The sequence below is a fragment of the Stylophora pistillata genome, chromosome 10 (assembly GCF_964205215.1).
Source record: "Stylophora pistillata chromosome 10, jaStyPist1.2, whole genome shotgun sequence".
Classification (NCBI taxonomy): domain Eukaryota; kingdom Metazoa; phylum Cnidaria; class Anthozoa; order Scleractinia; family Pocilloporidae; genus Stylophora; species Stylophora pistillata.
Window position 1 is genome coordinate 20,593,775 of NC_142528.1, and position 22,281 is coordinate 20,616,055.

The 22,281-nt window shown below is 39.3% G+C and overlaps 1 protein-coding gene and 1 long non-coding RNA gene across 3 annotated transcripts; both read left to right on the forward strand.

Moving 5' to 3' along the window:
* The first annotated feature begins 7,493 nt into the window (after window positions 1–7,493).
* LOC111337785 (uncharacterized) lies at window positions 7,494–10,581 on the forward strand. Of its 2 annotated transcripts, none has more exons than XR_015992676.1 (2): window positions 7,494–8,233; window positions 9,504–10,581. It is a non-coding gene; the product is annotated as an uncharacterized LOC111337785 (long non-coding RNA). The 2 variants fall into 2 exon arrangements; XR_015992675.1 differs by lacking the exon at window positions 7,494–8,233 and adding an exon at window positions 8,667–9,433.
* An 8,396-nt stretch (window positions 10,582–18,977) lies between these two features.
* Window positions 18,978–20,814, forward strand: LOC111337774 (protein chibby homolog 1). The gene is made up of 3 exons (XM_022944136.2): window positions 18,978–19,220; window positions 19,647–19,768; window positions 20,249–20,814. The coding sequence occupies exons 1-3, from the start codon at window positions 19,034–19,036 to the stop codon at window positions 20,336–20,338; spliced, it is 399 nt and encodes a 132-aa protein (XP_022799871.1). The 5' UTR covers window positions 18,978–19,033; the 3' UTR covers window positions 20,339–20,814.
* The last annotated feature ends 1,467 nt before the right edge of the window (window positions 20,815–22,281 follow it).

The window sequence follows — 22,281 nt, forward strand, 5'->3', positions numbered from 1 at the left end:
GGAGAAGATTTTGGAGAAAAGTTGTTGGGTACAGCTGTTGAATTGGGGCTGCTGCCAACCTTCATTCACAAGCACTGTTTACTTCATCAGTGTTCGGTGTTGTTAATGTCATTTAAACAATTGTCTTCATTTTTGGATGCCAGTAAAGTTAAACCTTAAAAGTAACCACAAAATCATGTTTCCCTCACAGCCAACCACTTAAGAAAGTGAGAAAGTGATATGGTGGGGGGTGGGGTTTGGGAGTTGGCATCGAGAGGAACGCCCATACCGGAATGCTTTAGTGCTCCGTTTGAGGTTTGAGGTGGGTTAATCCCAACTATTATGCAGGGTCCATAAAATACAGTTTCTTTGGGGCAGGGAGTCTATTAGAGTGCTTCATTTGGTATTATTTTGACTTGGGAGGGGGTACTTACTCGTGGAGGGCGCTTGACTGAATAGAGCGTGGGCGCTTTTGAAAGGAAATGCGACAACTTTTTGTTAAATTCTCAACACATTTGATCTAACATGGGAATCTTGCAGATAACTGATTAAAGAACTTATTCAGAAAATACACAGAAGAAAAAGGCAGACGATGAGTAATGGGGAAATCTTAAATATCGTGCTCGGCTCAAATTGTGACGTCGAAACATATGAAGATTTGGAAAAAACAGTCATAAAAAAAGACAGGGTGACAGACAGCGGCCAAAATGTATGTATTTTCCGCTGTTATTCCAAGTAATTAGTTGCGGTTGTTTTCATTTCACACCTGCTGCACCCACTATTGTGCATTCTGTTTTACATGTATGTCCTGATTGGTCAGTTATTAGTACCTATACTCTCCACTGTCTCTTGAGTACCATTCACGCTTGCGGTTCCATTCAGTTTATTCATCTTTCTGGTTTTCATGTGATGCCCAACGACCAGAAACAGGCTGAAGTGGGCCAAACGTCTTCAGGTGATAGTGGAGGCAACTCAGCAGCCGTTGATCAAGTCTTTTCCATGTTCAAAGATTTTCTTGAGAAAAAAATAGAAGATAAAGGAAGCAAATCGAACAAAGAAGTAAGCTAGATAGAGAAGTTGTACAGCTAAAGTTCAAAGGGAACCAGAAACAATTTGAGCTTAATGCCGAATTAGATACCATTTTTGAAAGCATTGAAACCGAAAGAGGAGGCTATTGTTCTTACTACGAAAAAGCTGATTATCAGCGCCCAAAGCAATTTTTGGTTTCTTTCCACGATCATTGCATCCTCGGAGACCCAGGGGCTGAGTCGATTCAAAGTTAGGGCATGAAGAGCCCCTGGGGACATTGTCTTGCAAGACTAGTTCCAAACGGTCGCAGTCGTTCTGCCATCTGATTGGTACCAGAAAATCTTTGTGTTTTTCTGCCCTATCAGAGTAAAGTGTACTTTAGAAACCTTTCGTGTGTTTCAACACGGAGATATATCCTGGTAGCTCAGTTGCTCGCTATGTTTGTCTGGACCGTGCGACGGTGATTTGCTTGAGGTTAAAAGTTTCAGTCTCAGCAGACAATGTAAGAGAAATCGATCAGATTGTCCGCAAAAATTTTACCAGATATTATACTGAATATTTTCACAGGTAACACTAGAGAAAGTGTTTTCAAGTTTGCGAGGTTTGTATACAACACGATGGTTGCAGTCATTGATACGTGGCTTTTAATGTTAAACGAGATTTAAGCTTAAATCTTTCTAGATTTTTTGGATAATTTGCTTTGACTGAAACTTTGCCAATCCTGTGAAGTTATTTCGTCGCATGGGCGACGCAGTTATGTCGAGCAAATGGTACTTGCGTATCTTTCTGTGCGTGCCAAAATCTAATCCAATATTCGCTTGAAAGAAAAAGAAAAGCTAAGCGTGGAAACTTTTGTTTATTAGATGTGGGTAGATGACCCTGTACTACTAAGCTGACATTTGCATTAAAGCAAACCCGCCCTTTCCATCCAATATTTCTTGGTCTTTGGTTTTGTTTTTCCCATTGAAAGCAGCATCAGATCGATTCCCAATGATCAAAGGTATTTAACTTGGTCTTCAACAATCGACAGAAGAGGTGAAATAACAATGACCAAGGGACTAGAAGAGAATCCGTGGCCTTCCCAGCTCAAGAATTTCAACACTCTAGGCAGCAGTTGAAAGATTAAACTCTTTCCAAACCACTTCGGTAACTGCCCGAAAACATCTCTCCTCACGATGTTCTCGTTAATACGTTTTTGTTCAGATTTTAATTAGCTAACCGGAAACACAGCTAAGCTTTCTCGTAGCGCTTGGGAAGCAATCTAAGCTTTCTCTTAGCGCTTGGGAAGCAGCTAAGCTTTCTCTTAGCGCTCGGGAAGCAATCTTGAGAACGTTCAGTTTTGTCTAAATGAAGACCTAGAAAACGTCTTCAACTGGCTACATGCGAACAAACTCACGTTGAACATGACTAAAACCGAATTCATGCTAATAGGGTCGAGGCAGAGACTGAATACTCTCACAGCTTCACCAACAATTAGAATGAACAATACTCAAGTGAGCCAGGTTTCAGCTACAAAATCGCTTGGTGTAATAATAGACGATAAACTCGATTGGCATAGTCACATCGAAAAACTAACGAAAAAGATCGCCTCTGGTATCGGGGCCCTAAAGCGAATTAGGCACCTGATCCCAGCATCAACCTTACATCTCATCTACCAAGCTTTAGTAAAACCTCACTTTGATTACTGTGACATTGTTTGGGGTAGCTGTGGGAAAACGCTACGAGACAAACTGCAGAAATTGCAGAATAGAGCAGCCCGTGTGTTGACATTCTCTAACTATGATGCTGATGCAACTGAGCTACTCCAGTTTTTAGGGTGGAAAAATCTTGCACGCCAGCAGGAAATCCATAAAGCCACCATGATGTTTAGATGTCTGCACGGGCTAGCTCCAAGGTATCTATATTCAAAGTTTACGTGGCGTGACTCTGCTTATGACCTCAGGGACTCTGAAAATAAGCTTAATGTTCCACTACCGCGCACTAATTATTACAGAAAAAGCTTTAGCTACAATGGCGCCACATTATGGAACAGTTTACCACGCGATATAAGGAACACAGAGTCTCTGGGGTTATTTAAACGTAAGATCAATGACATTTTTTAAGTCTAACGCACGGCATTCACGGAAAACAGCTTTAGTGTTATAGTATGTAGTTTTAATTTTAAATATCTTAGCGTATGTGATATGTATTTTTATAGGCTGATGAATTGATCGTGTCTAAATAAAGATTACAATACAATACAATACAATACAATGCTTGCTGGAGGTCGTCCACGAACTTAACGTTCTCTGCAACCTTGGCTCTATTGTGAACGACTTTACTACAAAGTGAAGATTAGATTTTGGCGCGCACAGAAAGCAGAAAGCTACGTAGGCGAAAGCGCCAGTTGCTCGACCTACCTGCGTGGCCCGTGCGACGAAATAACTTCACGGGATTGGCAAAGTTTCAGTCACAGCAAATTAAGCAAAAGCGACATATCAATGACTTCAACCATCGTGTTCTATACAAACCTCACAAACTTTAAAACACGTTCTCTAGTGATACCTGCGAAAGTATTCAGTATAATTTCCGGTAAAATTTTCGCGGACAATCTGATCGATCTCTCTTGTATGCTGAGACTGAAACTTTTCACCTCAAGCAAATCTCCGTCGCACGGTCCAAACAATCATAGCGAGAAACTGAGCTACTAGTATATATGTCCGTGTTAAAACACACGAAAGGTTTCTAAAGTACACTTCGCTCTGATCGGGCAGAAAAACGCAAAGATTTTCTGGCACCAATCAGATGGCAGAGCGACTGCGACCGTTTGGAACTAGTCTTGTAAGACAATGTCCCCAGGGGCTCTTCATGCCCTAACTTGAAATGGACTCAGCCCCTGGGTCGTCGAGAATGCGATCACTGGAGAGTTGTTCCTTTTTGCGTCTCTTGCGGCTCGCAGCTTCTGCCGCTTTCGAATACGTTGCCTGCCTTCTAGGGAAAGTTTCTTGATTGAAACCGAAAGTGAAAGTGAAACCGAAAGTGAAAGCATCGAGCCAATTCAGTGGTGGATCCAGGGGGAGGGTCCAGGGGGTCCGGACCCCCTATCAGACCTCATGCTTACAACTTTGAGACAGAAATTCTTACATCCGCAGGATCGTATATCACTTTCTAACTGGCTGATTTTTTAAATTAATGAATCCAAGTACACGGTAAGCGGCCAAGGAATTATAACGTGCAACCGCGACTGGTGGGAGGGGGTGTGGGGGGTGTGGGAGAGAAGTAATTTGCCTCAAAAGAGTCCAACAGTCCTTTCTGAACCAAAGTTTGGACCCTTTTTTTTTACCCCCCTATCAAAAATTCCTAGATCCGCCCCTGAAATTTGTCGCAAATCAAGAAACTTTCCCAAGAAGGCAGGCAACGAAAAAAGCGATAGGTGCATATTACGTTTAAACTAAAAAATCAAGATGAAAGATAAAAATTGCTAAATATTTTCGCATGTGTGCAAATGGGCATGTGGATAATATTTCAAAATGGAATATGCGAATCTGTCCGTGAGTGAAGAGTGTTGAAAATTCTGAAAAAACTTCAATTTACGCAAAATCTACTATTAAACAATACTTTTTGAACACATTGTTACTTGAACATAATATTTACCGGGTCATCGAATCGTCAAATTGTCACCTTTAAGACCTTGATATCCATTCTTTTCCAAGCAGAGTATTCTATAGCATTGTTACTTTACATTCTGAGTTCCACAAGGTCTAACTCGATCGCAAAGGAACGAACAATCCAACCTGAAAATCTTGAGGGTCGGCCGCGCGGACGCCATATTTTCAAATTTGATCGTATAGTACTTTAATGATAGCATACATGACAGAGGGCACATACTTACGAACGCTCAGTCAGTCACGTGACAATCAAACGAAAAGAGGTTGACCATAATCCATGGGTATGGGGCTCTACCCCGCGCGCGCAAAGCGCGCGTGGAAGCCCCGCTATTAGTCGTGTTGGGAAAACGGCGGAGTTGAGATCAATGTACGACTTTGGTCATTCTTCATTCTAAAGGAGACTGAGTGGAACATGAGAAAAATTTTGAATCAAATATTGCTTGAGATGTTTGTGGGAGCAACTTCAGAATACCCGGCCGCTAAAAAGTGGATTGCTCCCGCGGTCCCGATTTCGAAAAATAATATTAAAAGAGAGGACATTTAAACAAGTGGTCCCGCATTCACGCTTTCCTGAAGTTGAAGAATGATAAAATGATATGGCCGTTAAACTAGTGCATCCGCAATCTCGCGCTCACGAAGTCGAAGAATGATATAACGAGAGGGCCGTTTAACTAGTGCTCCCGTAATTCCGCGCTGTTGAAGTCGAAGAATAATTAAAGAAAAGGTGAAGTTTACCAAGTGTTGGCGTAGTCCTGCGCTTAATTTATTTCGTTTTCTCGACTGAGGGATATTTCATGGCTATAAATGAATTCCATTTTCAATTTAAAGAAAAAGGTAGAATGATAAATAAACCTAAGGCGTATCTAAGCAATTTATTGGAATACTGTCAACAGACATGAGTAAAGCATTTGATTCCCTACATCCATCACTCATGATAAATAAACTGAAGGCGTATGGCTTTTCAGAGGAATCACTCAGCTTGATGAGATCATATTTCTCCAAGCGACAAAACAGAGTCAAACTAAATGGAGTCACCAGCAGTTCGAAGGATGCCATTGGAGGATACCCTCAAGGGTCATCATTTGGACCCTTACTGTGGAACATTTTTCAAATTGATATGACCTGTATAATAGATAATGCAAGCTTGTCAATGTACGCTGACGATCATCAGCTGTACGTAAAGGGGCATTCAGTTCACTGCGTGGAACAACTTTTAACCAATGGGGGGCACACCATATCAAAATGGTACAAAGAAAACTTTTTGAAGGGAAATTACGACAAGTACAATTTAATGTTATTAGGCAGGAAAAACAAAAATGAGGATAATCCATCTATCAATATTAAGATTGAGGAACAGGTGATTAAATCATCACCAGACTTGAAGTTACTGGGAGTAACACTAGATGATGAACTTAGTTTCAGTACTCATATAAACGATATATGTAAAATGGCAAGTAGGAAAGTTGGTGTTCTAGTACGTCTCAGAAAAATGATTCCCGGAGAAGCCAAGTTACAATTGTACAAATCAGCAATTCTACCTAACTTAACATATTGTCACAGTGCAAAGCATCTGATGCAAGAAAATTAGAAAGGATGCAAGAACGGGCATTACGTGCTGTATATAATGATAGAAACGCTACGTATGAGGAACTCTTAGAGAAGGGAAGACTCTCTAGTCTTAAGAACAGACGGTTGCAAGATATACTCATTTTAATGTATAAGGTTAAAAATTCACTAGCTCCAGAGCATGTATATGATATGTTTTTTCAGCAAGATAAGCATTATAACTTACGAAGTGAGTTTCCTGCTCCAAGATATAATACTGTTAAGTATGGCAAGCACAGTATCAGATATTTAGGCCCACACATATGGGGCAAGATAAGCCAGGAACTACGCAGTAAGATCAGTCTTCAGGCACTCAGGAGAGGGGTGCGTGCTCTCAATGTGCTTGGCTTGCTTGATGGCACGTGTGGCTGCTGTGCATGCTCATCTTAAAGAGGTGGGTATGCATAGTGGCTTTTGCTGTGTGGCTGCCTGGTGTATTGGGAGTGTGTTCCCCTACCCTCTATTAAATTCGTCTTATTTAAATTTTCTAGACTTTTAACTTTCAAAATTCTGTATATACATTCTATTACTGCTTATATGATTGTCTGTAACAATTTTATTTATTGATGCTTTTTATATATATTAATGATATTTTGAGAATATATCCTTAATATTTTAACATATACTCTATTTAATCTTATATTATACTCATGTTATTCGTTTATAGTGTCCACAATTAGCTTTTAGCTAAATACCTTGACACTTCAATAAAGTTTATGTACGTATGTATCTACAAGAATTGTGAGCTCATCTACTCAGTGTACTGGCTGTCATTCGTGAGGACTTTATCGCTATGATCTGTCGGGATTAGAAAGGTCGTCAGGGAATTTATTCTACAAATTGCAAATTAAAACGTGCATGTTTTGTGTACCACTCCTTCACTTATAACGCAGACACCGTCGGCTAAAGGCCTAACACGAATTTAGCACCGGAGCGTGTTGTTTTTGAGGGGCTAGTTTTGCTGATTCTGGTAAAACTTGCGCAAGGCATTTGCATAAATTATATTTGATTGATGATCTTATTTTTTGCCCTGTGGCTGCTTTCTTTGAGAAGGTTGAAAAGAACACCAAGTTATAGTTACTTTCTGGGTCGACTGCCATGTCAAATATCCGTTTCTTTCCTTCTAAAAGTTCTCAGTGAATTAAATATCATGGGCTACACTTTCTCAGGTGAAATGCCATTTTCCAGTAAGCAACGTAAATTTTATGACATAATTCTGCCTCACCGAAAATATTTCACAAGGAATATCATGGTAAAGTCGGTCAATTTTCCACGCAACTCTCACGTGCTTAGACGTTTTCTACCAATGAAATTCGTTTTTAGCTACCTTGGACTTTACCCCATTGCGTGTCAATTCCCTGTAAACAATCTGCATTTTATCACGTATTTCGCACGCACAGGGCAAAGTCCAGATAGGCAACAACCAATTAAGAAGCCCACATTGTTATGCTTTGAAAAACGATACTTTTTTCTTCGTTTAGTCTATTTTCACTGGTGCGAAGAACGGACACTGGAAAACATCTTTGTCCAGAGGCTGTTGGAGATAAAATAGAGCTTTCCACTGCAAAATTATATGGAAGAATATTTTGAGGCGACTATCTGTTACCAAACAAGAGGATACACGGAGCCTATACTCTGGCCGGATCTACGGTTCAGCGGATTGATTTGAATTGGTTCGAATTGAAGGCGTTGCTGTTTTAGCAAAATTGCTGTCTATTGCTTTTCATTATTTGTTAACATGGAGAGTTATGGAGATTAAGACTTTGGAACAAGTTGATGCCATCCATGACTAGAGGAATTGCTAGAGGAAATGCAGGGTCGCTCAATAAAAATTTGCATTTGAACGCGATGACTTTGTTTTTAAGGATTTCTCCTGCTTACATCTTATAACAAACCTCTGAAGTTTTTTGCCCCGGAACGATATATCCCTGAAGGCATCTTATCGCAAGTTTTTTGACTGATTGAAATTTAAGGTATGTGGAAGCAACTTCAACAAATTTTTTTTGTCAGAAAAGTATAGCTCTTTCGTCCGCTATATTAATCTATTAATAGATCCAATCGCCAAAGGTTACATACGACAATGAACTTTTACTGTTCCCAAGGGTTTTTGTTTTCATCTGTACGATAACAATCGAAGTGATTTACAGTATTAGGTCTGTGCTTTCAATAAATATATCTAAGTTAGCTCGAAAGATAAATTTAAACTGTAACATGCTTGGTTATCGGCCCAGCATTTCAAGCCTGACTGACACTCGATGCCAAAACTCATCCTCGTTCCCAGGCTATGTCCACCACATTGCTTTACGCCAATTAAAAAATGCTACGTAATGCCTATTGTGCATCTGAGACGTTTGAGTAGTCCAGTGGTCAGTGCGCTGGACTCTGGGTCAGATGGCTCGGGTTCAAGTCCTGGTTGAGGCTTGACGTTGTGTCCTTAAGCAAGACGCTTCCCTCACATTGCTTCGTCTTCTCGGATAGGACGTAAAGCCGGAGGTCCCGTCTCCTGCACCTATCAATTAGTTAATTTCGGCAGGGGACGTTAAAGAACCCACATCACGAGATTACTGTGATGTGGTCTGGCCTGTTTACTGGGAATGGGGGAAGGGGGCATCTGTAAAATTTCTCCTTTATTAATTGTAAACTGCCGCCTCAAGAAGCTAGAGTCTCGAGCGACTGTTACGCCTCTTTCGTGCTTAGCAACCTCCCGCGTGCATCCATAACTCAATAGTGTACGCTTTGATGTTTACCATTTGTTAAATATTTTGCCGCTCCTCGTCAGCAAAAACAGAGCAGCTCCAGTTCCCACTCCCACACCCGTGATCGACTCCATGATCAACACCAAATTTCGCCACCCTCGCTCGGCTGTTACGTTCCACCTAAGTGATGGGGAGGTTACGAAAGCATTTCTGAGAAAAGCGTAACTGGGGAGGAAAAGAGTGAATCGAGTGCAAATCTTATAATTAAATGAGGAAGGAGCCAGATCATGGGAGGAAAACATGGGAAAGGGGGCTTTTCGCATTTGCATATGTCTGTGGCCATATTAGCGTGATTATGTAGCCTGACTGTATTGTTCAAGACACAATGGACATTGTGTTTTAATCAATGTACAGCAACATAACTGAAGCATTGCTCTACAGATAAGCGTCAAGATAAGGAGTGATAATTGTGGTCACGTACGTAAATATCTTATTGTACTTTTTATGTTTATTGATGATAGTTGTCAAATTTTGCGTCCTTTTTCAGCTAATTACACCATACAGCTGCGGTTCAAATGCCAGCGAGATCCAAGGACATATCCTTCTGAACAAACAGAAGACACTGAGTTCCTTTTGGAAAGTTTGTGCTTGTGAAGACCAGGTATCAGCTGTGAATTTTTTAGGGAACTGAACTTTTTGACTATGGTTAAAAACAGTGACAAGGCAAAGTGTTTTGTGCTGCTGACGAAATTCACAGCCCGTAAATATAGCAACGAGGAAACGTTTACCAAACTTTTACAAATTGCATCCTACAGAAAACAACTGGAAGGACTTTACAGAACGCAGTCAACACGACACAAAAACCAAGCAGCGTTGAATATGCTTTTTCAAATTCTTCAAGTGCAAGAGGTTGGAAGCACCGAGCAGTACTGCATAGATGGGTCCGTGTTTAAAGTTCATGTGCTTGAGGATACAGAGTTTTAACGTTATTAACTACAAGGACTGAATTCAACACTTCGTTATCGCCGGCGTTCTCACCGTATAATGAAACAGTAGTCAGTAGTTGTTCAAATATTGATTGAAGTGCTTGACTGTAAGAGCACAAGGAAGTAATTTATTAGCTCCGATATGGCCGGGTATTATTGGCGGGATCGACCGAAGAGAAAGATCGAGTTAACCCTGATAATTTTTTCTGAGAAGAATGTAAACTTACTAAACGCACAGTTTAACGTCAACGTTTTCAAAATTCGAAACAAAAACAAATTTTAAAACTTCAGTGAAGTTATCCAATACTCGTTCAGTGTATCGGATGCAGATGGCCAAGCCATCTGCATTTTGTGATTGTATAATAGTGGGGTAAGTTTTTAGGTAATACTTTCATTTTCATTTTAGATTAAAATTTGGAAAAAACATAGAAACACTGAATCAAAATATTCTAATCGAAACTTTGAATGCCTCAGTGCAGATTTGATAAACATTGACTAAGCGCGATACCTAGTAAACTTAAAGATGGAATTTTTAAATTAGTTGCGAAGACAGGGGGCCTTATAATACATTCATAATAGCAAACGCTATCTCTTCTGGGTTTTTGAAAATCAAATAAACAGGTCGCTTCTAATTGCTAAGGCGTTTTCATTATTTTGAATTCTTTGAAAATGCATTCACACATTCTGAACTGATCAATCGTGTCTTCTTTTCGTAATTAACACGTCTGTGAACCGAAACGACAAAAGTAAACAATATGGCTTTCAAAATCTAACCCTAGGGGGGGAACATACATACATATACATACATGAGCTTTATTTATACACGATATCAATTTCACATAAAATATGCTCTTCCATCGAGCCGTGTGTAAATATACAAATAATTATTCTCGCTTGCACGCGAGACACACCCCTGAAGGTGCACGGTACCCTTAAGCTTATGGAGTCAACTCCATAGAAATTCAGCTTTTTAAGTAGTATTTCATGATCAACAGTATCGAAAGCTTTAAGATCGAGAAAAAGAACTCCATTTAGTAAGCCATTATCCATATTAGAAAACCAATCATTGGTTATATCTAGAGGGGCAGTCAAAGTGGAATGACAAGGTCGAAAACCCGACTGAGCATCGGCAAGTTAATCATGTCTCATTAAAAAAATCATATAACTGGTTGAAGACCACTCTCTCAATAACTTTACTAACAATCAGCAAGACAGATATAGGTCTAATTATTTGGATTAGTTTTGATATCATCCTTGTAAAAAGGACAGCTTCATAGTTTGAAACACGGAGTCATTTAGCTTCTGTCTGAAAAGCCAGCTGAAGCCGCCTGACACAAAACTAGAACGAGTTTCCTGTACTTTGGAGAACGCATCAAAAGTTCTTGTGAGGCCTCTTCAAATAGGTGTGTTATTCATGTCGTAAGTCACACGTCGGTGTTACTTTTTCCAGAAGGAATGCAGAAAAACAGCCACAATTTTTGTATTTCCTTAGAGCAATATTATTGATTGGAGAATGTGAAGAGGCTCTTTTAAGCATTATATATGTTCTGCTTGGTGAACCACAAAGCCTCCGGCTGCGGTAATCTTTGTCAACAACTTATGCTCTGTTAAGACTCAGTCTCAGAGGTCGGAGCTTGGCCAAGTCTTGGCTTGAAAATGAAGCCATGGTAAGATTTAGTCTCAGAGCCTAGTTAGTGGTCCATCCTGAAGTCGGTGCTCGGCTAGGTCTCTATTGCATTTAGTCTCAGGGCCTAGAGGTTTGAGCTCAACCAGGCCTCAGTAGCATTTAGTCTCAGAGCCTATTGATCCATAGTACGGCTGGAGCTTAGCTAAGCCTCTGTCACATAGCGATTTTGTCCTGGCAGTTTGAGGTAGAAGTTCCTTAAGTTTCATTCCCTCGACGAAGTTAGACCCTGTTAAAATTGAGTTTCTTGCTCAAAAACACAATATCATGACTTGATCAGAGCCCGACCCTGGACCTTATCCACAGTCTCCCAAGGCAAGTCTGATTAGAAGTTCTATCAGTGCTGAGCGTTACACGCGCAAGAAAGCGGTCGAAGGAGGATCATGTATATTCCTACTTTTGCTCTAGGATGTCGTCAAACAAGTTTTTAACTTCCCTTTTTTTCGCGTCAGCTTGTTTGGATTTTTTCTTAATCAAAAGTAAAGCAAGCTCGACATCGTCGACCCACGCATCGCAAATGCTGCTGTTAAACTTGTTTTCCACATCTCTCATTTTGTGGTCAACTAATTCTTCTACGGTACATGCTGAGTTATACTTTAAATCAGTGTTATGATCAGATAGAGAAAATGACGAAGAACAACTTGTCGTTGTTGAATCCTCAGAACTAACCGAACTCCTCCGCGATTGCTTGTCTGTATTCCAGCGCTCTTTCTTACTCTCCAGCTGCAGCGTCTTGAGATACTGTGCCACCTTATTTTGCTTCTCTTTGAATTTTCGCTCCTGCTCCTCTTCCCAGGTTTCTTGCTCAAGTTCAATTTGCCACAATTGATCAGAAGATTCCTGAATATCAGTTTCGAGGGGGGGATCGTTATCTTCGGTTGCCTCAGTTTGTTTGGGATAATCGTAAGTCTTTTTCATCAAACAGGGAGACGGTTCAGGAGTTCTTCGTGGGAATCGGGACCACTTCCTCGGTGGACTTTGAACATGACGTGTAGCTTTTTTGGTTTCTGCTATTTCTTCTTTTGGCAATTTTTTTCCTACTGTTGTCGAGGATTTCGGCACTACCGGTGTACTTTGTTTGCTTACGTTGGCTGGCATAACAACGTTCTTTGCACTGGAATCGTCGGCTGTGACAGAGCTAACACAAGGTTCCCTTCTGTTGACATTACTGGTTTGCTGCTTTTCATTTTCAGAGGAACTGTTACCAAAGTTATGCCAATCTGAAAAATCATCGTTCACCAAATCGTCGAGGAAAGCTTTCGTGTCATCTCCGTACACCTGACCTAATAACCCCGATGACTTTTTTCGCTTGTTCACCGCCGACATGATCTATCTACGACGTGTTACTTCTTCAAAATTCTGTCGGAATGCGAAGCCGTTAGCGAGTTTTTCTTCGTCAATTTGACCGATATCCTTTGCAGTTAGAATTACGGGACGACAAAGCTAGTCCAGTTGCCAGTAACTTTTATGGCAGATGACTACCAAGTTCAAACTCGGGGACAAAAAGAATGCAGTGACTAATCAAGAGTATTCAATCTGACCGGTGTATTGCAGGTTTTAGCAATCCTAAGGCAACTTCAATCTTGAATATACTTTCTACGTCATGCTCGGAGAAAATGTTACTTATCTCGGTCTTTTCATGTTTGACTTAGTTAGAAAAATTTATTTAAAGAAAAAAGAGGACTTATGAATAATAAACAAAGCTGAAAAAGCAATTAATAAATTATGACTTAACAGTTTTTTCTTGAACCTGATTATGCAATAACATGACAAATAGACACTATTGCCAGGGGTAACTCATGGGTGAAAGGAATATGAGCTGCAAAATTCCTGATTAACCGAAAATCTACTAAGCTTGCACACGTGACTGACGCATGCAGCCGCTACCAGACAAAGCTCATACGTATTTCTTTCCCCTGCATTGCAGCGACTTCAGTGAAGTATTGTTACTCCTTGATGGGTGGTATACGCCACTGTACCGCAGTTGATTCCACAGTATTTAGTTAAGTATCTTTGATAGTTCGCCGAATCCTGTGTTCTGTACGTGTCCCGGATGGAGAGTGGAATGTCAGGGCAAGTTGCCTGCGGGGAGTAACTCAGACAGAGCTCGGACTCCATTAGTAATCAAAGTTTAATGTCTTTACGTGGGGCATGGTTACCCATATTGCCCGAGCCAGAGGCTCATGTATGAAACGCAAGACAACAACCCACCCATCCCACCCCAGGGGAGGACATCCATCACACAGTAATCTCGTGCGTGGGAAATTAACGTCTCCTACCCCTAACCCTGCAGGAGACGGGACCTCCATTTATTCGTCCCTATCCGAGAAGACTAGAATATCTAAACCATTTCTTGATGTTATAGAAAGGCAGCATATTTTTCTCAATTATTTTAAGACCTTGAGTGCTGGATCGGCCGGGGCTCGAATCGTCGACCTCCCGCACATCAGTCCAGCGGTCTATCTATTGAGCTAACCGGGAGGCAGTTAAGACCCTTAAGTCCGGTTTCCGCAGCACCAATCTTTAGGACCCCGTGTCTCCGTCTTTGTGAAATTGTGTTAAGTGATTTTTATTTCAATTTGCTTTCAAAAGCAGAGATGAGAATTCATTAGTTGACACCCAGAACTGTTTCAATAGAGAAAAAAAAACATGCTCGTACGTTCAACGCTAAAAATTTCCATTACAGCTGCTAATAATGAGATCTAAATTTTAAAACATCTGAGGACTCAACACAATGAAGACCATACAACACTGTCGCACCTTTCGTAAGCTTGGTATCATTATGCTTTTTGTTTTTTATTGCTTTGTTTTGTTTTGTTTTGCTTTTTTTGCAGTTTTGTTTTGTTTTGTTTTTTTCTCAGGAAAGTTGAATAATTTCTCTGAACTAAACTACAGAGGGAGATCTAAAAGTACTCTAAAAATATATCCTCATATATATGGAAACTCATTTCAAAGGCAATTCATACATTGATTTCGAAATTTCAAACGTTTTTATTAGTTTACTTTTTTGTGTAACTTTGCGATCTCTATTACTACGGATAGCCCAAATCAAAATTCAGAGTCAAACGATGGACATCATCAGAACGCTCTAGGGAAAAAAGCCTCCTAAAACTTTTTATGTTGTTCCACCGGAGCTTCGATTCGTACACCAGCAATATCCTCACGCAGTAACAAAGCAACTGCAGTCCAGCATGGACAATCAAGGGAGGCTTACTTCGGAGTTACATTGAGAGAGCAACACGGCAGATGATTCGTAGAAGGATATATTTTAAATGACTCCGATTGCAAACCAACGGCGAATTTATACGCATGCAAAGTTTTTCATTTGACTCGAGGAAGTAGAATATATAGTGCCTTTTTTCTTGAGACTTTCCTTTTCAAATGGAAATTACTTCTGTGGATCGGGGACATTTAGCAGAGTTGGTGTACAGCAAAACCCAAAAATGTTTATGCCATTCGGCATAGCAATATTTCTCTGTCTGCGAAATCGCCCTCTCATTGCAACCTTAATTGCGTATACCGCGTTTTACAAGATGCGCAGCAGAATTACGATTTTTCTTTGCTTTGCCTGCACACGTTGCATTGCCACTTGATGCATTGATAAAAGCTGTCACCTTTTTCTGAAAAATGAAAGAGGGGAAAGAAACCGATGAGAAAAAAAAAAACAAAATTCCGGCGTAAAGCGCGGGAAAATTATGATTGACTTTAGTTTTGCATTTGATTAGTTGAGAGGATAACGCGAGCTTTGTAGAAAAATACAACGTAGCCAAGTAAGGCAAAACCAAAGCAATCTCGTTTAACCGTATCAAATTTTTTAAGGTGATATTGCTCTTTCTGAGAACTCTAACATAATTGATGTAGATGGCTTTCAAGGCATGCTTCCCAATTAACTATGACAACATCAAAAAATGATGAAGGAACTGACTGAGTCAAGGAATTAGCTCTTATTCTGAAATAAGTCATATCATTTGCTTGAAAAGTATTTTATGAGATGTAAATTTGTTTTCCTAGTCGTTGATTGGCTTTGTTACCTCTTCTATTTGTTTTGACACCCATCATAAACGAAATTTCTCTGTTACATCGTTCACACCGAACGCATTCATTTTCCACGTTAAAGAGCTGGTGTCCTTCATTTCCATGGGTGCAGACACAATCATGGCGAACTACATAACAACTCGAATCTGATTCTGTGGTCGAACTGTTATCTAAAGTCAGTTGTTCGTCATAATTATTTTCGAATGTTACTTGGTCTTTAGCTGTAGCCAGTGCCTGTTTGATGGTTCTGTACCTTTCAACTAGTTCCAACACTTCCTTTTGAAGGCTGCTGTGGACATCAAGCAATGTCATCCCCTCCCCGTTTATTTGAAATTCGTCCCATGTCATGTTTGCCATAGAAGAGGAACATCTTTCCCTCGGCCAAGCATCGAACAGTGCCCTCGTGTCTTCCAATTCTCTTCTTACTGTTTTAATGACACGGAGACAGATCATCGTAACATGCTCTTCATACACAACAAGACGTTCTTGTTTGAGGCTTAGGTTTAAACATCGCTGATCAGCTACGACCTTCGCATTTTGTAGTCGTTCTAAACGAGAATTCAGTAGAAATGTCTGGTGTCGAGTGCTTTGTTTCTGCTCATCTAAATGTATCTGAAGCAGACTGTATTCCTGACTCAAACTCTCTAACTCTGTCTGCTGTTTCCTCAGGAAACTTTTTATATCATTGTTTTCACGGAATAACCCGTTTACTTGAGACTGAAGGGCGTTGTTTTCTCTCGTCAGCGCCTCTTTTTCTTCTTGTAAGTTTCTAACGTTTTCCAGCCATTTTACTTCCCCAGTTTCCGGAGCCTCGACATCAACTGGAGCCGACTTGAAAAAACTGTCTATCAAACGTGGAAGTTTTCTTTTAGATGTTTTTCGTTGCTTGTCACCTGCATTTGTATTGTCTTTGCTTTTATGGGTATAGTGTCTGTGTGTATTTTCGTCATCTGATGACTGTTCCTGATGGACTGATTCTTGTTCCGTGAATTTCATTTCATGTTTTTCGCTTTTGTGAGCTACTTTCTCATTCAGATTTTTCCCATTATTTTCTTTGTCAGCACTCTCAGATACAATAACATAGTTATCTTGGTTACCTTTGTCACTTTTAGGTGTTTCATTTGATCTCTTGTCTCTAACTAGTGATGTACTCTGTATTCCTCTTTTCCATATTCTCAGGGAGAAAGATTTAAAAGAGTTTTCTGTCGACTCCTCTTCCTCCGTCAAGTCAACAGGAATAGATTTTTTCTCGGATTTCCGACTCGCTTCTTCAACTGTTGCTGTCAAGTTTCCAACCGCGGCCATCAACAGGATGATGAAATCGAGCAAGTGTGTGCAAATTTTTCGGCCTTGACAGCAAGCATCTTTTTCTCGGCTTAACATTTCCCGGCAATTATGCCGAGCAAAGTGATTATCATTTTCTTGTGCTTTAAATGTTTCTGTTCTGGTACCATTTTGCGACAAGCTGTCATTAGTGAATTGAACTGAGATCTTGGATATCAAGTCGCACAGTGCATTTTCACCCTTAGGGAAAAATTTCTCGGCGAACTTAGCTGCGACTTCAGAAGCGTCTTCGGGATAAGCGAGAAATGTACGCAGAATGTTGGACACTTTAACAATATCTGTACACTTAAGTTCGTTGTTGTCAGTTGTAGCCAATGAGTTCGTCTCCATGCCAAACAAATATTATGTCCTCCACCTGTTATCCTCAGTCGGTGGATTTTAAGCGTTCTTGAGCTGATTCAGTTTGTACCTATCTTTCGCCGGTGATATTTTCAAATGGGCCTGACGCAACTTTTACCTCAAACTCTTAGTTCGTGTTTTTTTTATCATCTTTATCACCATAAACCAAGCATTGCTTCAAAATGTCTCCCGAAAGCATAATATTATGTTCGCCATAAAAACAACAGAAACACGCCGTTCAGAGGTCCTCTCCGTTAAATTATTCACGGTTGCCCGACGCTTCACATAGCGAGGAACAACGGTGTGTATTTTGGACTCGACAGTCTGCGGCTTCAAACTAAATCTAAAACACAATACAAGCACAATACAGCACGTGAGCAAAGCAGGTTGTCACACGTACATATTCCATAAGCCTGTCAAGTTGCCAACGAAACGAAGAACCCTGTATGAAAGACTCCACTTGAATGAAGTAGATGCGTAACGTTTTTAAGTTTTAAAGGCTTCGGATGCATTATACATCGAATAGACTGGACGAAACGAAATTTAGCGTTCGAGTTGTCTATAGTATTTCTATTAAACCGATGCCTTTATAACAGGTGAATCCTAATTGATATTTTTACCGTTTAAAAATGACAAACGTATCGAAATTTAGCTTACTTTTCCCTGGCTTATTTCAAATCGAAACAGTGATGAAAAAGTGTTTTTATGTGTCGTATTTTGCCCCTTTAGACTTCTCCCAATTGTCTATTAGTTTTACGTGAGTCCAAACTAACCAGGGCATTAAATCGCCTCGCGCGCTCGTTAAAGGATAATGCAAATAGTACTAAAGTAAACACTAAAGGTTTTCAAATAACTAATGGATTTAATTTACTATTTTCAGAAGAGTCTAGTGAGGACTGTTTTTATTACCGAAGATATGTATTTTATGGGAAAAATTCTTTGAAATCAAGATTAAGCGTAACGTGAGTCATGTTGAACTGCAGCTGTGATTCTGAAAAAATAGTAAAATAAACAATTGTGATTCGTGACCTTGTGATGAGAACTCCCCATTAGCTCTCTCTTCCGTAAAAAGACTTCGCTGAGACTCAAAACACTGCGGTAGTAACATTTATATCGCTAGGACATACTCATCAAGATAGTGCAGTAATGGTTTTTGGTGAGGAAAAGGGCTAACGACGAAGGGCTAACGCTCGAAACGTCAGCTTTTGTAATCGTTACGGAGGCCAATTTACCATTTCAACTTTGTTGATATATCCAAATTATTATGTATATGAACTGGGGGAGGGGGGGGGATATTTCAAAGTTTTTCATTCCCTTCCTCCGATAGAATATGATCATCGGTCCCCTTTAAATGAGAGTTGAAACTAATCATTCCTTTATTGGTTTAGCAAACTCTTATTACACTTTTACACATTCATATTCAAGAATTAGACCAATCGGTATTTTGCACGCGCTTTTCTCGCACATAAGGCAGTTTGGTTATTTCTTCCATAGAGCACTTTCTTATGGCTCCTTGTGACATTTTGTTCTCTCTGATTGTGAGTACTTTTGTTCTTTACGACTCTCTGTGGAAATGCCTCGTTCTTACTCAAAAGACGTCGGAGATCTGGGACCTTGGGAACCATCCTGCTGGAAACGAGACTGTAAACAAATTTATTGTAACGACTGCGGGTCAGGGACAGAGGAGAGATGCCTTTTTTCAAAAGAAGCAACAAACCTCCCAAAAGAAGACTTGATGCAGGGAATACAAGTCTAAGCAAGTCGAATTTAAGCCTTGCCGGAACTGGCGAGCTTAGCGAATCAGTCAATAATGCTCTCGTAAAATTAAAACTGGGACGACACGAGTTGAGTTTTCAAGATGGCGAATGGATTGCAGGTAAGTTATGAAAAAAGTTGTTCCTTTGATATTTGGTGCCGAGATAACGCCAAGAAGAAACTCTCAACAACCTTTTAATGCTTTATTTTCCTATTGGATTAACCCTCAAATGATTCAGCATCGTGGTTTACCGTGATAGAAAAAAAACTATAATTGTAAGTGAAGAAATGAACTTCCACTGAGTCCCAAATACTTGTATTTGAAATTGCCTTAGTGTAGAAAAGAACGGTTAGCTGCTCTGTATTTCAACATTTTTTTTTAATAAGATGCTCTTTTCGCCTTAGAAAATGTTGAGATTATTCATTTCTTGATTGTCATCGATCATCAACAATAATCTCATTATAATTTGAACGCCAGCTTTAGCTCACAAAAATCAACTTTAGGTCGTAAATTGTGTTACCCTTTTTATGTCTTCACTTTGTTTAGAGCCAGGATCACAAAGTAGTTCTAAAGATGGAGCAGAAGTTAACAGATTACAGATGGAGAATTCACAGCTTAAGGAGGAGAATAACTACCTGAAATACAAGATTGAAGTCTTATTAGACATGGTGAGTAAAATACTGCTACATGAGTGTGTTAGGGTTAGGGTTGGATGGTTAAGGAAACATGTTGTGTATTTGAATAAATCTTCCCGTTTTTTACCAGATTTTACACAATTTTCAATTACATTCCAATTTTTTATGATCAATTTTTTTTCTTTTTTTTTTTTAATGAAGGTCTTGAGGGAATTCCCTCTCCTCCCTCCTGTTTGCCTTTTGTAAGTTATGCTTACATATGCACATGAGTAAGGGGAAGTTTGAAAGAAACAGGCCTCTAGAGTATCATCATATGACTTATTCTGGGAAAAAAAACAGACAAACTGTTGAAACTTTTCAGTCATAATGTGTAAACACAGTTAAAACATTGTGCATGGTCGGTTAGTTTCCAAAAAAAAAAAACTACAGGATGATTGGCTTCAGCCAGATTTCCCAAACTGTCACCTCCACTTAGTAACACCATTTATAGTTCCTTTTTTATTTAATTTGCAGATGGCAGCCAGCAATGCTGACTTGAATGTAATGGAGAAAGAACTTGACACTTTGCAAAGTCAGAAACAAGGCCGCAGAGTTGCAAAGTAGCAATTGTAAATGCTGCTAACTTTTATTCATCAGAGTATTTAATTAGTAAATTAATACACCAAATTTAGGTTTTCTTCTAGTAATAGCTACAGGGGAACAAAGTTGAGTTAGACTTGATGTATTTATATTAGTATTTGAAAATAAATATATTGTATTAGATGTTTTGGTGTGCCATATTGCCAAGTATTTTTACAAGTTGTGCTGTATTTTGAGGAGCCTGTAGGGTGAGTCAAAATATAAATAAGTAAAAAATTATACTCAGCAATACGACACACCAAACTGTCTAATAAGTTATTCATTATCCAATATGCCAAATTGTTTTTTCAGTGCAGGCAAATTTTGCAGATATTTACTTATGGGAATTTGATATTTCTATTTGCTGTTTCCATTTTATTCAATAAGCATTGAAATTTCATTGTCATCTAACTGATTTTCTTTGTTCAATTTATCTAATAAACTTGGATCAATGTCCGCCAGCTATTTCAACTCTTTGTTGTCAGAAAAATAATTAAAACTGTCCTTTTTTTTATAACTTTAATCCAGTTTGTCACTTGCACAATGTGAGAAAAGCTGTCTAACCAGTTCTCTGGAGTACAAATACCATGTGATATTTGTACTACTCTTGGGTGTTATTTGTACTCTACAGAGTGTTGTTGGATAATAAAGGTCAGTTACTGTTCCTCCAGCATTTGCATCAACAAGTATTTTAATTTTCAGTCCTTCACACCTAAGGTCAAAGTACCAGTGGGACATGCCATCATTAACATCAAATTTCTCTGAAAAGCTAAGTAGAGATAGATGGTTGATTGGATTGGGTATGGCTAAATTGAATTGGTAAATTTATCTTAAAAGCACTGAAAAGATGTTTTGTAGCTTATCGTTTCATTACAGGTCTATTCTGGTTGAAGCACCCCCAACTTTTTTTTTTTAATGTTTCAAGAGATCTCTTTAGTTTTGGTTTTCCTTCTGTTTTTGTTATCTACTTCTTTTATTTAACATTGTGATGCACAATTTTGATCTGACACAATAGAAACAAACGATGTCTCCAGGGTCTGCGGCAGGAGGATTTCATATAAGAATTAATTCAGTTGAAAGGCCTGCCTGTACCTGCCCTGCTACCCACTGGAGTGAAAACCTTTGAAATCAAAGTTAGACTACTGACTCTTAAATAGCTTACTTTGCAGACTGTGCTACAGTGAGATAAAAAAGTGAGAGCACATATGAAGCTCAAGACTACTTAAATTGGCATTCTCTTGAAAAGGCAATACACATTAGTAGTTTGCTTATGGTAACCTGTTCCACCTCATAATTGGGCTACTTACAGTCATTAGGTGTTCTCGGTTGTAGCCCAAAGCTGTTGAATCTTTAGTCTGATCAAGTCAAGAACTTGTAATCAATTAATAGTGTTAAGGGCATTCTCATTGATGAAATACAGCTTAACAATTACTTTATTCAATGCCATGTATTAATATTGCTTTGCTATTATTCTAAATGCACTGACAGAGGCTTTTCTTATGAACTTATTGTTGTCATTCTAATCATTTCAACTATGTTCAAAAGAAATTGTTATCAATAAAATACAGTACACTTTTGTGGTACTGACAGAGTAAAATTATCATGGCAAAATTACTTTTTATCAATAACTCTTGATCATTTAATGATTGCAAAATGTTTTTTTTTCACACTCCAAATTTTCAGTTTGCATAAATATTTTTTTTGTTTTGCAAAATTTGGCCTCTGAAGGTCTATAGAAACCTTAAGGTGGCTGAACACAGTTTTTGCATGTGCTTTTGCTGATGCAATTCAGCGCACACACAAGGATTGCAAAAAACAACCTTTCCATCAACAGAGCGGTCATTTCATTTACTCAACACGTACCTGCACTATCTATGCTATTTTTCTCAATAGTTGGTACAGTGTATAGAGGGCTTTAATCTTTTATC

Coding starts and splice junctions, on each gene's coding strand:
- LOC111337774 (XM_022944136.2), top strand. CDS start 19,034: ATGCCTTTTTTCAAAAGAAGCAACAAACCTCCCAAAAGAAGACTTGAT. Junction 19,221..19,646: donor AGATGGCGAATGGATTGCAG/GTAAGTTATGAA, acceptor CACTTTGTTTAG/AGCCAGGATCACAAAGTAGT. Junction 19,769..20,248: donor TTGAAGTCTTATTAGACATG/GTGAGTAAAATA, acceptor TTTAATTTGCAG/ATGGCAGCCAGCAATGCTGA.